Below are 14,313 nucleotides of genomic sequence, written 5' to 3' on the forward strand. Positions count from 1 at the left end.
CGAAGCCCGCCCGACTTCCCGGGAGCGCCAGGGCCTCCTGTCCGCTCCAGACGGCGGCGGCCCTGCCTGGAGCTTGTGTCTGTTTGCCTCCCAACTAGACGGGAACTCCCAGAGGACCGCGGTCTGCCTTTTCTGGGACCTTCCGCAGTGCCTCCCACGTGCAGGGCGGCCCCAGCCATGCTCCTGCCTCGATCCCAGCCACTGGACCCTCTGTTTCGGTTTCTTTGATATCTAAGCAGGAAAAAAAAAAAAAAAAAAAAAAAAAAGAAAGAAAGAAAAAAAAAAGAAAAAAAAAGACCCACCCCTAAAAACCACTGTGGTCAACAGGACGCGGGCCCTCCGAGAGTCCTTGGGCCCTGGGCCTCTGCAGGGTCCCCTCTGCTCCCTGTGGAGACGGACACCTGGAACTTTTGGGTCACCCCGGGTGTCCCTGGTCGCGGGTCCTCTGCTGTCCCATCGCTGAGGCCATCCTGAGGGCTCTCCCCGCTGGGTAGACCCGCTCAGGACCACGGCGGTCAGCAGATAGCGGGGAGCAAGGCCCTGTCCTCCTCCAGGACAAGCAGGGAGGTCCCTGGGCCCATACGTGCCACCCGTTTCTATCCCTAGGCACCTCACTCCTCGGGGGCCAGTCCTCTGTCCTTTCCTGGGGCCCCCCTCACGCAGTCAGTTTAGTGACCTCGGCCTTGGACAGCTCGGAGGGGCTGTGGATGGAAACCTAAAGTCGGCACGAGCTTTTCCCCCTAGTTTTCTCTTCTGTCTCCCACACACAGGGACACGCACACTTGCCTTCCAGGCCTGGGAGGGAGGGGAGGACAGGTTCAGGGGCAGAGCTTTGGCCTCTGCTGATGATGGAGGAGACGGAGGCGCGGAGACTCGGGAGGGCGCCGCGTTGGGGTCCGGCGCAGCTGGGACTAGCAAGTCGCGCTCACGGCAGGCTCGGGCCTCTCCCAGCTCGCTGGCTGCGTCTCCCGGGACCGGCTCAGTGTGATTAACTGCAGCAGTAATTGGCGGAGGCTGCAGAAAGAGCCCTGACTTGTGGCAAGGCGGGTCCTGCTGCCCTTTGGTTGACAAGAGAGAGGCAGGCCTATGTCCCCATCTTAACCAGGGGCAGAGAGTCGGGGGGAGCACTCGCCCCTGGCTCCTCTCCCCACAGCGATGCTCCTTCTGGTGCGGGCGGAGTGACAGGGTCGCGGAGCCAGGGTGGGGGCCGCCGCGTCTGGAGGGCTGAAGTCTGCTTCTGCGGGAGCACTTGGGTGTCAGGACGGGTTTCCCAGGCAGCCGCCAGACACAGCGCCCGGTGTCGGCAGCGAGGGGCTGGACAGAGGCCTGGGGAGGTGAAGCGATGGGGGGAGGCCACAGGTTCCTGGTAGTAGCATCAGGTGCACCCGAGGGGCCTGAGACCTGGAGGCTCTTAGGGTTTGTGTGTGCCCACGTGTGTGCGGATGCATGGGCATGTGAGTGCATGTGGAAGCATGTGGATGCATGTGTGTGTGTGTGTGTCTGTGAACAGGAGTGTGGATGTGTGAGGTCACACGTCTGGCCCTCTGTCCGCAGCGTCCCAGCCGCCCGGCGCCAGAGAGGAGCCCACCCTCACTGGGGAGTGGCCAAGAGAGAGCAGGGCACTCTGGCCCGGGCCAAGACTGGGGCCGCCAGCAGCGGCCCGCCTGGGGCCGCTGCTGCCAGTGCCGTGGGGGACATCTGTCTACTCCATTCTGGCATCCAGTATTTACTTTTTATTTTACTTTTTTTTTCTTTTTTCACTTTTTATGTGAAGCTACATCCTCCAACTTGGTCTTTACCTAAGGGGATATGTTGGCTTTCAGGTGCCAACTCTGGTCTTCTTTCTCATTCCCGTGAAAACTTGGGTAGGAAAAATGGAGGCTATTTTTCCCCACAACCTGCTGAAAGTGACAGCCACCGGCTGTGTCTGAAGGCAGGGCACCAGCTCAGGCGGCCCCTGCCAAGCAGCGTCCATCGCCCTCTCTGGGTGACGGCTCCCAGACTCTGTTCCCTGCTGGCCGTGCTGCAGGGCTGGGCTGACGAGGGCGGCTGGGTGGGGCCGGCAAGGGCGGGCAGGCCCTGCTCCAGCTTCCGCCGCCCAGATCGGAAGAGAGTTCACCCCACCGGGCTGCTGCCCCAGCGCTTACCCCGAGAGCCTGGCTCCCTTGGAAATAAAACGCCACTCGGAATTGAAATGACCTGCCCTTCTGGGAAAGTCTTCCGAGTGCCATTGCTGTTCAGACGTGAAAAGTAAAAGGGAAACAATGTGATAGTTCAGAAATCACTGTTTTCGGGGCTGCAAAACTAATCGCCGGCGGACAATTCCTGGGAGAAAGGGCCTTCCTTTGATCGGCCAAGCGGGAGGAACATTGTTTGACAAAGTTTCTGCTTGATGTGAAGGGAAATGTCACGGGAGCGATTTTTGCAGGGAGCAGGCCCGAGGTGGTGCACAAAGCAGAAGTAATCATTTCATGGAACCGGCCTCGGCAGCGAGAGGGGCCCAGCGTGGCCCCAGAGGACGGTGCCTGCGAACCGGGCGCGGCTGCTTCTCCCACGACGCTCATCGCCAGGGGGCGCTGGCGCCCTTCCCGAGCGCGCCTGGGACTCCGCAGTGACCTGGAGGGACGTGGCAGCACCGGCCCGGGCCCCAAGGCGTCCCAGCCCCGGGCCCTCTTGGGAGTTCCTGCGCGCTGGGCGTCGGACCTTAGGATGGCTTTTCATTCCCGCAGGAGCCAGATCCCCGGAGACGGAAGGGGAAGAAAGAGGGCCCTGCGACAGAGGGCCACCCTGGGGGAAGATGCCTCGCTCTGTGTCACCTCCCCCCGCTGTTTTCTCAGTGCTGGCGTCCTGACCACGCGTCCCGGGCCGTTCCTGCCTCCCCCAGGTGTATGCTCTTCGAGGGGCACTCGGCAATGCGGAGCATGAAGCGTGCAGTGCAGGCTTGCTTCTTTGTTACTTTAATTTTTTTTTTGCACTACAGGGTGGAACCTGGAAATATAATATCATAGCTGGAGATTTTAAATCTGCTTGTTTATAACCTTTTGTAAATAAGCCAGGGACAGAGGGCTCTCGTTTCCTGTGATAGCCTGGGTAATTATTTGAAGTCCATCTGGTCTACCAGGGGAACCCTATGGTTTTTCTTCTAAGCCTGAGAAAGAGATGTGATTAGGCACCTGAGCAGTTGCAGCCAAGACAGCTTCCCTCCAGGATAAATCCTGTAAGAGAGGGAGGGAGGGAGCAAGGGAGAGAGAGACACACACACAGAGACACAGAGAGAGAGCGTGTCATCATGGATACAGAGACAGGAATCTTGAGGGAGAATCTCCTGATAATTAACTTTGGATGGAAATTTAAGATAGGGCAGCTTCTTCACTTATATGGTCATTAATCTCTTCTGCGATAAGAACTCCAGGTGGAAGACAGAGTTCGGTGTGCTTCCTCGCATGCTCCCACCAGGCGGTTCCCTCTGGTGGCCTTCCCACAGCCACGTAAAGAACTTGTCCCTTTCACTGCTTGGGTATTTGCGATCCCCTCGCCCCGCTGAGGAAGTTGACTTGTGAGCATTTTAAAGAATTTGTTGTGACCCCGTGGGCCACTTGTAAATCCTGTCCTTCCTATGCAGTGCCTTCTGCCGTGTGGAAACCGCCGCGGGGGCGGCAGGCAGGACATCCCTGCACACGTGGAAAAGGGCGTTTGCCTTCCCTCGACTCACAACTCACCCAATAAGCAGAGAGACCAGCCTGTAACCAAGCCTCTGACTTGCCCTGGAAGTCACAATTTATGCTTCTAATTTTAATTTCCCTCAGCTTAGGTCCCAGAAGGATTTATTAAATTTGCTTTGTGGAACCCATTAACTCTAAATTGAATAATGATGTTACTCTAGGCTTAGAATCAGTTTGTAGTAAATTCTCCATGTACAGGACTCTAGGAATCCTACATTTCTCCATGACAGAATTTTAAGTCAGTTTGTAAATGAAAAGGTTTACTCAATTTACCTGCAAGTTACTGGTAATTAACTGACATCAAGAGACCATTGCTTGCAGAGGTGGTGAAGAGCAAATGAGAATGCTGGCAAGAGAGGATATTTATTACGTGGCTTCAATTAGAAGGTGGAAAACTCAAATGGCTTATCATTACCCCTCTGGTACTCTGGCTGAACTCTGGTGGAAAGGGGTAATAATGACTTAGAGCTAATTTTTATTTTGTCACTGGTTTGGTAGGCCGCCCAAAGCCAGGTGAGTAATTTATAGAGAATCTACCTAAATAGCCTGACACATGTATGCAAATCAATAGCCTTTCTTTAAAAGTCTTTTCAGCCCTGACTGGCGTGGCTCAGTTGATCGCGCATTGCCTGTTGCCGGCCCGACTCGCTGTGCGGGCACACGTGTGGGCTGCGGGCCTTGTCCCCCGTTGGGGCGCAGGCAAAAGGTAACCCATCAATGCTTCTCTCCTTTCTCCCTCCCCTCCCTTCTCCTTAAAAATAAATGAATGAAACCTTTTTTTAAAAAAAGTCTCTGCAGAAATTATGACGTCATTGGCATTGCATGGAGGACTTTCTTATCCAAGATGGGGTCCCGAGGAGCTAGGAACACCAGCAGGCAGAGGGGAACTCAAGGCGTGTGCCGTGGGGCATCTCTATGTGATGGAAAATGCATGTTGTGACTAACAGATGGCAGCTTTGGAAAGAAAAGACCAAGTGCTCTGAGGAGATGGGGTGGTGGGGGGCACCCAGGCCCTTCCTGGGAAGTATTCCTAGACTATAGGACAGAGTGGAAGGTGCTTGCTAATAGGAAACCTCTGCTCATCTTGGCTTGAGCTGCTTCTGTGAACTTACACAACTCACCCAGGCGTCGCTAAGTCCCTTCAGCTCCAACTGCTGGTATTTGATGCATTTGATGGAATGGGTGCTGGAATCAGCTCACTGCTTGGAAGGAACGATCTGGGAGTGTGGGGGAGAGGTCAGAGCTCTGTTGCCCTTCCCAAGGGAGGGTTCGCTCAGCCTTGCGGGAGCTCTAACGGCACCCAAGGCTGGTGGGGGCAGTTCGTGGTCCCAGGGCACCTCCTGATCCTCTGTGTTACAGCAAATGAGCTGCCGGGAGCACTTCCCTGGGTGGTTTTGCCACAGACAGACGCGCTGTGGACCCGTGCCTGCCGGGCTTCCTCTTCTGGAGTCCTCCACTTCAAAAGCACCTCAGCTGATTTGCTGTTCGGCCTGTGAGAGAAACAGCTTCATGTGGGAGCAGGCCGGGATGAAAGGGAAGAGAGGAGCTGGCGAGGAGAGCCAGCCGGTTCCGTAGCGCATCAAAGGCGGAATTCTGCCCGCGTCTTTGCAAGTGCTTGCACTGGGGTCGACTTGAGGTGTTTATAGTCAGGTGTGGGACTTACACTCAGGCCTGGCACTTAAAACCACACGCAACTATTCGGCGATGGGAGGCGAACACCATCAGATGAGTGTGGCTTCCCCAGGACGTGGCAGCAGTACAGCCCAGAAAATTCGCTTCTAACATACAGCTTTAACCTACCGTGTTCTTTGCACGTGTTCAGGCGTCGCTTTTCAGGAAGGCGGTGTTGGAGAATGAAAGTAGGAATGCACACGCAGTTTTCTGGGTTTCCCTGGTCTGAGCGTGTCAGACTCTAATTCGAAGAGAAAAGTATAGACCAGTTCACCAAGTGCAGGGACCTGATTCTTATTGGATCAGCATGTTGTCAAGCTGAGCTTGTCACTGCAACGCGAGTGTGATGAAGCCTGCCTTTTTGGACTGCGCTCAAAGCCCTGGCCTGCCAGCCTGGAATTGCTGAACCAAGCACCCCCTGATCAGGGGGTCTCTATGCAGATTTAGACACCTCCAGGAGCCTGGGAGCCTATCAGGCCTGAACCGATTATCCTAATCAAGTGTTTGAATTAAGCGCGTATTGCCAGGATCATAAGGAGGAGGCCTGCTCTGGAGCAGTATTTTTTTTCCCTTCTTCTTTAGTGATAATGTTTGGCTTTGTAGGGGTGTATTTAACGTTTTTCTAAGGCAGGGCAAGGGACAGTCCCCTGTGAAGGGCATGTCGCTGAGAGGGCGGTCTGGCCGGCGGACACAGACATTAGAAAAAAACAAAAGAGAAGATATTCCCAGCTGGGTTGCAGGTGAATCAATACCCCAACCACTGCATGTATTTGCATCCTCCACTTTAACACACAAAAGCAACGCTGGGTAGCCCAAGATTAAAAAAGAAAATGTAAACACACACACATTGGGTTGGCTTTTATTGGAATGCCTAGATGCAATCTATAGTCATCAAGTTATGGAAAATTCAGGTCACATATAAAGTTAAGAAGGCAAATGAAAAGAACAATACAAATCAGACAAAATTTACATCTCAAAATATCATGAAAGCATTTTGACTGGCTTCGCCTAAAATACTTTGAATATCAATTTCTTTTTTTTTTTTGTAAGCTAATTCTTTTCATTATACAGTTCCCCCACACCCCGAACTCTTAGAAAAAGGTCTTTTGTTTACATATTCCCCAAGGTCACTATTTCTTGTAAAAGCATGTCCGGATCACAAGTCTTTTTAGAAAGAAATAGGCTCATTATACCCACTAACAAGACACTAATCGGGTGGATTTGACTTCATCTAAAATGAGCACCAGGAGATACTGTGAATCTGTTATTTTTCTGGGCCAGTGGAAGGGGCCGGTCCATGTTGAGAAGAGGGTAAGAGTATGATTTCACTTCGGTCACGAGGTACAAGCTTTTCATGGTCAATACATCAGGGACATTTCCGAGAATTTAGACTCAGAGCCTCTTTCAACCGAAAGTACTTACAGCATGCTAGACACAGTCCTGCGGAAATTTCCATCGAACAGAACTGCAAACACCTAAGTTAACAGTTAAAGAATAAAACGTAAAACAGAGCCATGTTTATGTGGTTTGAAATCTCATAGTTTCCTAAATTTGGGCTTCATAATACTTGCCAAAGGATTTCCAGGATAAAAAATATTAATGCTAATCTGTGCTTTCATTCTAATAAAATATCAGCATTCATTAGAAGATTAATTACTTCGGTATGCTCTACCAAATACACAAAGACAGTAATAGCACTGATACTGTAAATTCAGTAGCTATTTTGAAACTTTCCCAGCCAATCTGTTTAATAAACACGCCTACTGTGCAATTTAGAGTATGTGATACATACAAAGCAGTTAGAAAATTATTTTCAATACATCACTTGAACCTTTATATTTACGACATGTTCACTTGCTATATTTTATCACCATTATACATAGAGGAAAACAGTGTGTACTATAGCTCAATGAACTGAGAAATATTTTCTAAAAATATTTTTGTGGCTGAATTGAGTGCTCACGAAAGGGCTTTGCGAGAGCGGCTGAGCCAGCACGGGAGTGCGGCTGCGCGGCGCGGGCCCCGCGCCGGCCTGCAGGGGGCGCGGCTGTCCGCTTACTGCCCGCCGGTCCTCCCACCCCGGCTTCCCCAACGGAGCAGAGGCTGCCGCTCGCACCAGCTCCCAAGGGGGTTGGGGTGTGTGGGCTTACAGGAGCTTCCGTCTCCCCTTTTTGTCCCTCTTGGTGACCCCAGGGTCCAAACCCAAGGCCAGCAGAGTGACCCTGGCCTACGCCACCCGGCTTTCTCGCCACGGCTGGGTTTCTGCTGTCTTTCCTAGATGTCAAGACACATGTTTACGGTCACGACTACATGAGACCCTTTCCTTCTCACAGTTTCCCCGAGCGTCTGATGTGATCTCTCGCCTCGGCCGTGAACTGGAGCTTCACGGAACGGTGAAAACCCTGTAGTTAAATTCTATCAACTCCCCATGGGCTTTTAGGGCTGAGGGAGGACAGCCGGAACACCTCCTGCCTGCTTCCCCCCACCCCCCCATGTCTTCCATTACATTTCACCAGCCTTAGGTTTCTACTGTGCCTCTTAGTTGACATTGGTAAGGACAGTGGCCTGATGGGAAAGAGAAGGAAGAGAAAGGAGCAGTTGTCTGGAGAGCCACCCACTGAGGATTGCACTGTCCTATCCAACTAGTGATAGGAAGCTGCACATTTTTCAACCTAATACAAAAATATTAACACTTCTGGACATTATAGGCATAAGTCGTTATATCTCTACAATATAATAATTTATACTGTACAGCTATAACAGATAACAAAAGGTGCAATCCTTTAAAAAAATCACACAGCTCACATGTTTTTATCATTTTATTTTTAAGTATAAACTTTTTAAACACTTTACATAAATTAACTCCTCTGAGACTAATATTTGATGTACAGTAAATTGTAATTCATATAAAAATCCATAAACAACTTGTCTCACATAATTTACAAAAAAGTCAGGGGTTCCTTTGCTTATCAGTGACAAGGATTGTATCTGCCAGTTTCTTCCCCCGCCCCGAGGCAAACCACGACAGCATCGGACAATGCAGTAGGAAATCCCGGGGGAGAAGTCTTGTGCCACTGTCCTGTTACAAAGCAGCACAGGGAAATCAGTTGGGTTGTCTATAAACTGTAATTTCACCCCACATTTCAAAATTAACAGAGATAGATCTATCACATCCTATGCAGAGACTACTTCTTCGTAAGCAAAGGTCGACAGTTCGGTAATATTTGGAAACACTGTAGGCATTTTTACCCTCGTTCAACACAGTGCCTCAAAGGAACGGATGGCCCGGGGTAAAATGATTAGGCCCTTTTTTTCCTTTCTTTTTATTATTACTTGTTCCTTTTATTAGTACCTTCAGTCCAACTGAGTGCAGCGATATGCATATGTAAACATATTCTTTAAAGCCGATCACCTTTAAGGTCATTCAGAAAAGGAGTTCAGTTTTTGTTTTTGTTTTTTTCGTGGATTTTCTTTCTAAAATAGCGGTATCATTCTCGCAGAAGGCTCTTCAGCGTCGGAGAGTCCCAGACGGATTGTGCTACAGACAAATCTGAGCAAAGGGGGTGGGTTCGGCTCGCGGGGCCCCCGCGGAGCCCTCCGTCCCTGTCCCCGCGGGGGCGGGGTTACCTCTTGCCGATCTCGCTCTGCCGCAGGAACTGGATGTTGTTGGCGCTGTCGGCCAGCTCGGGGTACTGCTCCACCGACAGCACGTAGTAGCCATCGTAGCCCTGCACCTTGCCCGCGCTCAGCAGCTGCCGCTTCTCGCCCTCAGTCCAGAGGCGCGCGCCCTCCTCGCCGTCGCGCACGCGCTGCTGCTCGCGCGCCCAGGCGCGGGCGAGCGCGCGCTGCCGCGCCTGCTCTAGGATGCGCGCCTTCTCCTCGTCCAGCGTCATGCCGTAGCGCACGTGCAGCGCCAGCGCGCCGAACTGCATCTCCACGTCGGCGAACCTGCGCGTCCTGCCGTTGACCACGGTCGTGGACTGCGACACGGTCACGTTGATGCCGTTCTCCAGGGCCTTGCGGCCGCTGGTCAGCCGCAGCGTGCCCAGGTCGCTCTCGGGCGTGCTGGTCTTGATGAAGTAGTGCGTGTCCTTGCCCTCGATGGTGAAGTGCAGGTTCTCCAGGTAGAAGGCGTTGTTGAGCACGGCCGCCACCTTGATGCAGTCCTCGTTGGCGATGTTGAGCACGTTGGTCTGCACGTGGCCCTGGCTGACGGCCAGCATGACGCCCTTGCCGATCAGTGACTTGACCGTGGCGAACCACAGCCACGACTGCGCGCCGCCGCCCTTGCGCCGGCTCACCTGGACCTCTGCCATCTTCCCCAGGGACAGGAAGGCCTTGGCCTGCCTCGCCACTTGTTGCTGAACTCCAAAAATGGGCTGGAAAGCGAAACAGAACAAGGGCGCGGTTTAGAGAACAGCTGTAACTCTCGGTTGCCGGGAGCCCGGCTTCCTGGCGGCGCTCCCACTCCTGACGCAGGGAGGGGACTGGGTGGAGAGCCCCGGGGCACTTACTAAAACCTCCATCAGTTCTTTAGAGATCAAAAGGCTGAGAAAACCCTGGGCGGAGAAATGCGCTCAAGATGCCCACCCCTCAAGCCTTTCCAAATGTGTTTTGAAACGTAAAATGAGGTAACTAACTCCATCACGTATTAGTGCAGAGCTTTTTGGTTTCTAGCGTGGGCACAATACTTATGCTTCTGCCCTTTTCCCGCGTCTGTCCCATTTGGGGAACCCAGCTCATCGGGTCCCTCGCCCCGGCAGCTTTCTGTACTGGGGGCTGAGGAGAAAGCAGCAAAGCCAGGGTGGGAAAGGCTGGGCGCTCTGGGCAGGAGCACTGCGTCCCGCCTTACGTGCGTCGGAGTGCTAGTTCTTAATTTAGGTAAACTCTGTACCCTCTCCTGGTGAACACAGGCTCAGTCGAATTTCGCCAGTAGAACTGCAGAGCTGAAATGAACAAGGATGAGGGCGCGGTGGGACAGCTGGAGATTGCATTTCTTAAAATACTTTGGGAAAACATTAATTTTTTTGGAGACTAAGGGACAGTGCACCGTCTACGCTGGCAAATGGTTTAAATTGGGGGCATCTTAACTCAGCCATTTTCTTATACTACCAGATGTTTGTCTGGCCAGCGTTTTCCAAATGGAAACATCTGCTTCATTTGCAGCAGTGAAAGAAACATTTGTTTTCCTGAACTTGGGGCGGCCTCAGTGTCTTTGCCAGCGATTCCCTAGGCTGTCCTTATGGTGCGTGTCTCTCGACAGAGAACCTGAACCATATTTCAAAGGCTGCCTAGGAAAGAAGTTGGCAGTTCCATTTGTACAGTATGACTTAAATGTTTTCAGACATGTTGGAAAGCCATACACAATTAGGATGGGCTTGTTCAAATGCATCAGGAAACTTCGGTATGCCTTCATGGCACGATATTAGTATAGGTAATATTTGCAATCAGAAATGTTAAAATGGCTCCCAGACCTTGGGAGCGGATGGGTTTTGCTTTTTAAATGTAAAGATGACATCTGAAAAAAGACCTGCTTTTATGTTCTGAAACATGTACCACAAAACGGATGTATTGACACTGTGTATTCACTGTGTGTTTTAGACCTGGTTGCTTTTTCTCTTTATATTCATTGAAATTATAGGCAGTTGCTCAAGGGGAGGGGGAATTAATCTTTCTAGAAACTCTGCATTCTTCGTCTTATCATCATGGAGTAACCCAATTTCTTGATCTTTAATTATTCTTGCTTAAAGCTAGAAATTCTGGTGTTTTGTTGTGCATTCCTTTCTGATCTTTAAATGGTGGGAATTAAAAGTACCGTTTTCTGAAATGGCAGCTTTGACTTTGCAATTCTCCATTCTTTTTCTCTCTTATTTCTCAGAACAGTGACAGGCCTCCTGATCTGTTATTTTCAGGAAAATTCCATAAGCACTTCGTTGTAGGGGGAGCCTTACATTTTATTTTTAATTGTCTCCCATGAAACGCTGTTAATGTTTTGGAAAAAAGGTGAGCTTTGTGGCATTGTTTGTGGGCTGCTAATTTGGAATATGCATCCCCTGCCTTCCTGTTTATTGTATCTTTGCATTTAGGTCTCCAGGGCCAAAAATGTGGTTTGAGGGGGTTCTTTGTAGAAACCTTGGGGGGGGAAAAAGAGCTTCTACATTTTATTACTGTTGATAATGCCTTTCTATGTTTTTATTTGCATCACTAAAAACAGGTTCAAGCCTGTTTCATTGGCCCCTAGTTTGCTGAACAGAAGTGCAGAGAGAAGTGTTGTTTTTCTCCCCGAAACGAGTCCAAAAATTAAAAACTGTCTCTGGTACAGTTTGCACAAGGGTAGTTTGATTAAATATGGGTAAACAAGGCACAAGTAAGCCATTTATCACCTTTTCCTAGTTTCGCTTTTGGTCTCTTACCGGTATATCATCCCACTGCTGACTCTTCACAAGTTCGTAAGAAGGTTCTGTTAGATCGAATTTGGGAACCGGGAATCCAGGAATAGCATTGTGCAGATGGAAGCCAAATGTCACCAGCCAGCTGTTAACATCTAGGAGAAGAATGTTCCAAATGAGAGGCATTAGAGATATTCTGTGCATTCATAAATTTAAATTCTTACCTTAAAGAGAACCCGAATTCACAAATAAGAACCAGAAAAAGGGCGCACGTTTGCCTTGACAACTCAAAACCTACTCTCCAGTTCTAGACGTGAGGACAATAACCTCAATAGCAGCACTACGGCAGGGGCTACGGAGAAGGTACAGTAAAGGACACTCACGCAGACGGACCCAACAAACCGTCAGGAGCGCCCTGTCGCATCCCGCGCGAGTGGAAGTGATGGAGAAAGGCACTAACAATGCACAGCGGCAGGAAAGCGCCACGGTGGGTGAAAGCCAATGAAATTTGTTTTGTGGTTAGTAAAAACTAGTCTTAAAAAGAAGTTGTGCATTACTGTCTTTCAAAAGTGGCTGCCCAAGGATATACAGAGTTCCACAACCCATTTTCTCTGAATACAAACCCCAAATTGAGAGAATTAAAATCAACAGTAGGTGCTCAATCAAAGATGGATGCTGAGCGCTGGCAAAGCGGCCCCGGGCATGGAATTTCTGATTATCATTAGTTATGACTTCAAAGACTCCCTGTGCACAGGTGGAAGGAAACAAACTTTTTGGGGAGAAAACCTAGAAACCTTTAAAATGGTATTTTAACATATTGCCATGTGACTCCAAAAGCCATTAAGCTCAGAATAAGGCTTTTATTCTCTTCTGGAGGTTATAATGTTACAGAACTGCTCAGCAGGCTTGCAGCTTTATGAGTGCAGTTGGGTGTAGATTATTTTATATATTAAGCACATTGCTGGAAAATTTGAAATTGCATTTCACCTAATATATTTTATGCTGTTCCATCTCCCTTTTGATGTTTTTCAGAAAATGCTGCTACGGCGTTCCCTGCAGTCCACGTTGCTAGGAGAGGAGGAATTCAGGAGCCGTGGGCTTTCCCGCCTTCCAGTCAGCCCCTGTCAACACCTCTTAAATAACCAGTGTTTAACCGCTTGTCAGAATGATGGAGAGCCACTTGTTTCCTATTTCCTTCTTTAGGGCGCAGACTCTCACCTCATTGCCAGGCTGGCAGGTCCTTTGTGCAGGCATCATGCGGCTCTAAAATCGGCGGTGCTCTTTCAAATGGGGGTGATGGTGGCGGGGAGAGAAAAAGCCCACGTTCATCATGTAGGACAGAAAGGGGTGTCTGTCTGTCTGTCTTGTGTTGGGAGAAAATGCTTATGATTGCTGGAGTATTGGGAGCAAGGGTTGTCCCGCTATAAACAATGTCTGTGTAACAGTGAAAATGGAAGGGTCTTAAGTATTGAAAAGCATCGCCAAAATACTGGGACTTGAACGCAGGTTTGTGCAGGCAAACCGCGAAGGCGAGTGTCGCGGGGGGTGCTGCTGTCCTGGGGGACTGCGGGGCGGGACCCGCAGCCGGCTCGCATGGGGCAGAGGCATGGGAAGCTGCCGGAGGTCTGGAGAAGCAGGAGGCGCATGTGGGATGAACAGGGGGCAGCGTGTTGAGAGATGTATGGGGATCTGAGAAAACAGACACCTCAGTGGACCTCAAATACTGAGCAAGAAAAGAGACTGCCTGAAGGAGCAAACACAAAACAGAAAAAGCCACAAACTTGAAAAACAAACAAACAAAAAAGACAACAGGAAAGACCCTTCCTCCAGGAAACATAAATGCAGGAAGGAGGTTAACTGGGGCCGTGTAGTTCCGGAAGGAAAGGTGGATGCAGGCGGACTCAGAGTCCTTGGCGCGGAGGATGAGCGGGGAAGTCAGCTACCTAAGGGAACCAGGGTACTGCTTGCTGGGACCTTGCCCCTGTTTCACATCCCAGTTGGTCCTTGGTGGCAGAAGTGGGATCTGATCTTTTAAGTTGAATCATGCACTAAACTTGGAAGGATCTTAAATCTACATCCTGAGATCACCCCATATTGGCTGGAAAATTAACAGTGTGTCTGTTAGTAGTGCCAGCACTGCACTACGTGGCAAGGAAGACAGCGGAAGACAGTAGAGGACAGAAGTTAGGACAGAAACAGTGCACGTGACGAAGCGACTAACGAGAGAGACTGTTCCCGTGGTCGTCCTGGGGTGATGGGGGTGAAGAGAGTTAAACACCTCCCAGGTGAGACAGGGAGCCACACTGTGTTGTATTTCGCGTTGCTTCCTTCCATCGGAATTAATGTGACTTGTCTACAAAGCCACACAACTTGTAGGAGAAGAGATGGGACTGGAACTCCAATGTGGGGACTCCCAAATTTGGTATGTTTTCTGCACCTTCCATGTCACTTTCCTTCAGTGCCTGGATTCCCTGTCATTTCAGAAAATGCGGCCTTGGGCATTGGCAAGCCGAACAGGAAATAACAAACTA

At 50.4% G+C, this 14,313-nt stretch overlaps 1 protein-coding gene across 1 annotated transcript in view; it reads right to left on the reverse strand.

The window, feature by feature from the left end:
* Positions 1-8,660: 8,660 nt before the first annotated feature.
* The window catches only part of TENM3 (teneurin transmembrane protein 3), a 548,392-nt gene continuing 542,739 nt past the window's right edge, over positions 8,661-14,313 (reverse strand). Inside the window, exons 27-28 of the mRNA XM_054566195.1 lie at positions 11,807-11,937; positions 8,661-9,772 (exon numbers count right to left, since the gene is read on the reverse strand). Coding sequence (XP_054422170.1) covers positions 9,017-9,772; positions 11,807-11,937 — 887 coding nt within the window. The 3' untranslated portion in view covers positions 8,661-9,016. The remainder of the gene's footprint in view (positions 9,773-11,806; positions 11,938-14,313) is intronic.

Source organism: Pteronotus mesoamericanus, unplaced genomic scaffold, assembly GCF_021234165.1.
Source record: "Pteronotus mesoamericanus isolate MK-2021 breed Mesoamerican mustached bat unplaced genomic scaffold, CSHL_Meso_final contig_169, whole genome shotgun sequence".
Lineage (NCBI taxonomy): Eukaryota > Metazoa > Chordata > Mammalia > Chiroptera > Mormoopidae > Pteronotus > Pteronotus mesoamericanus.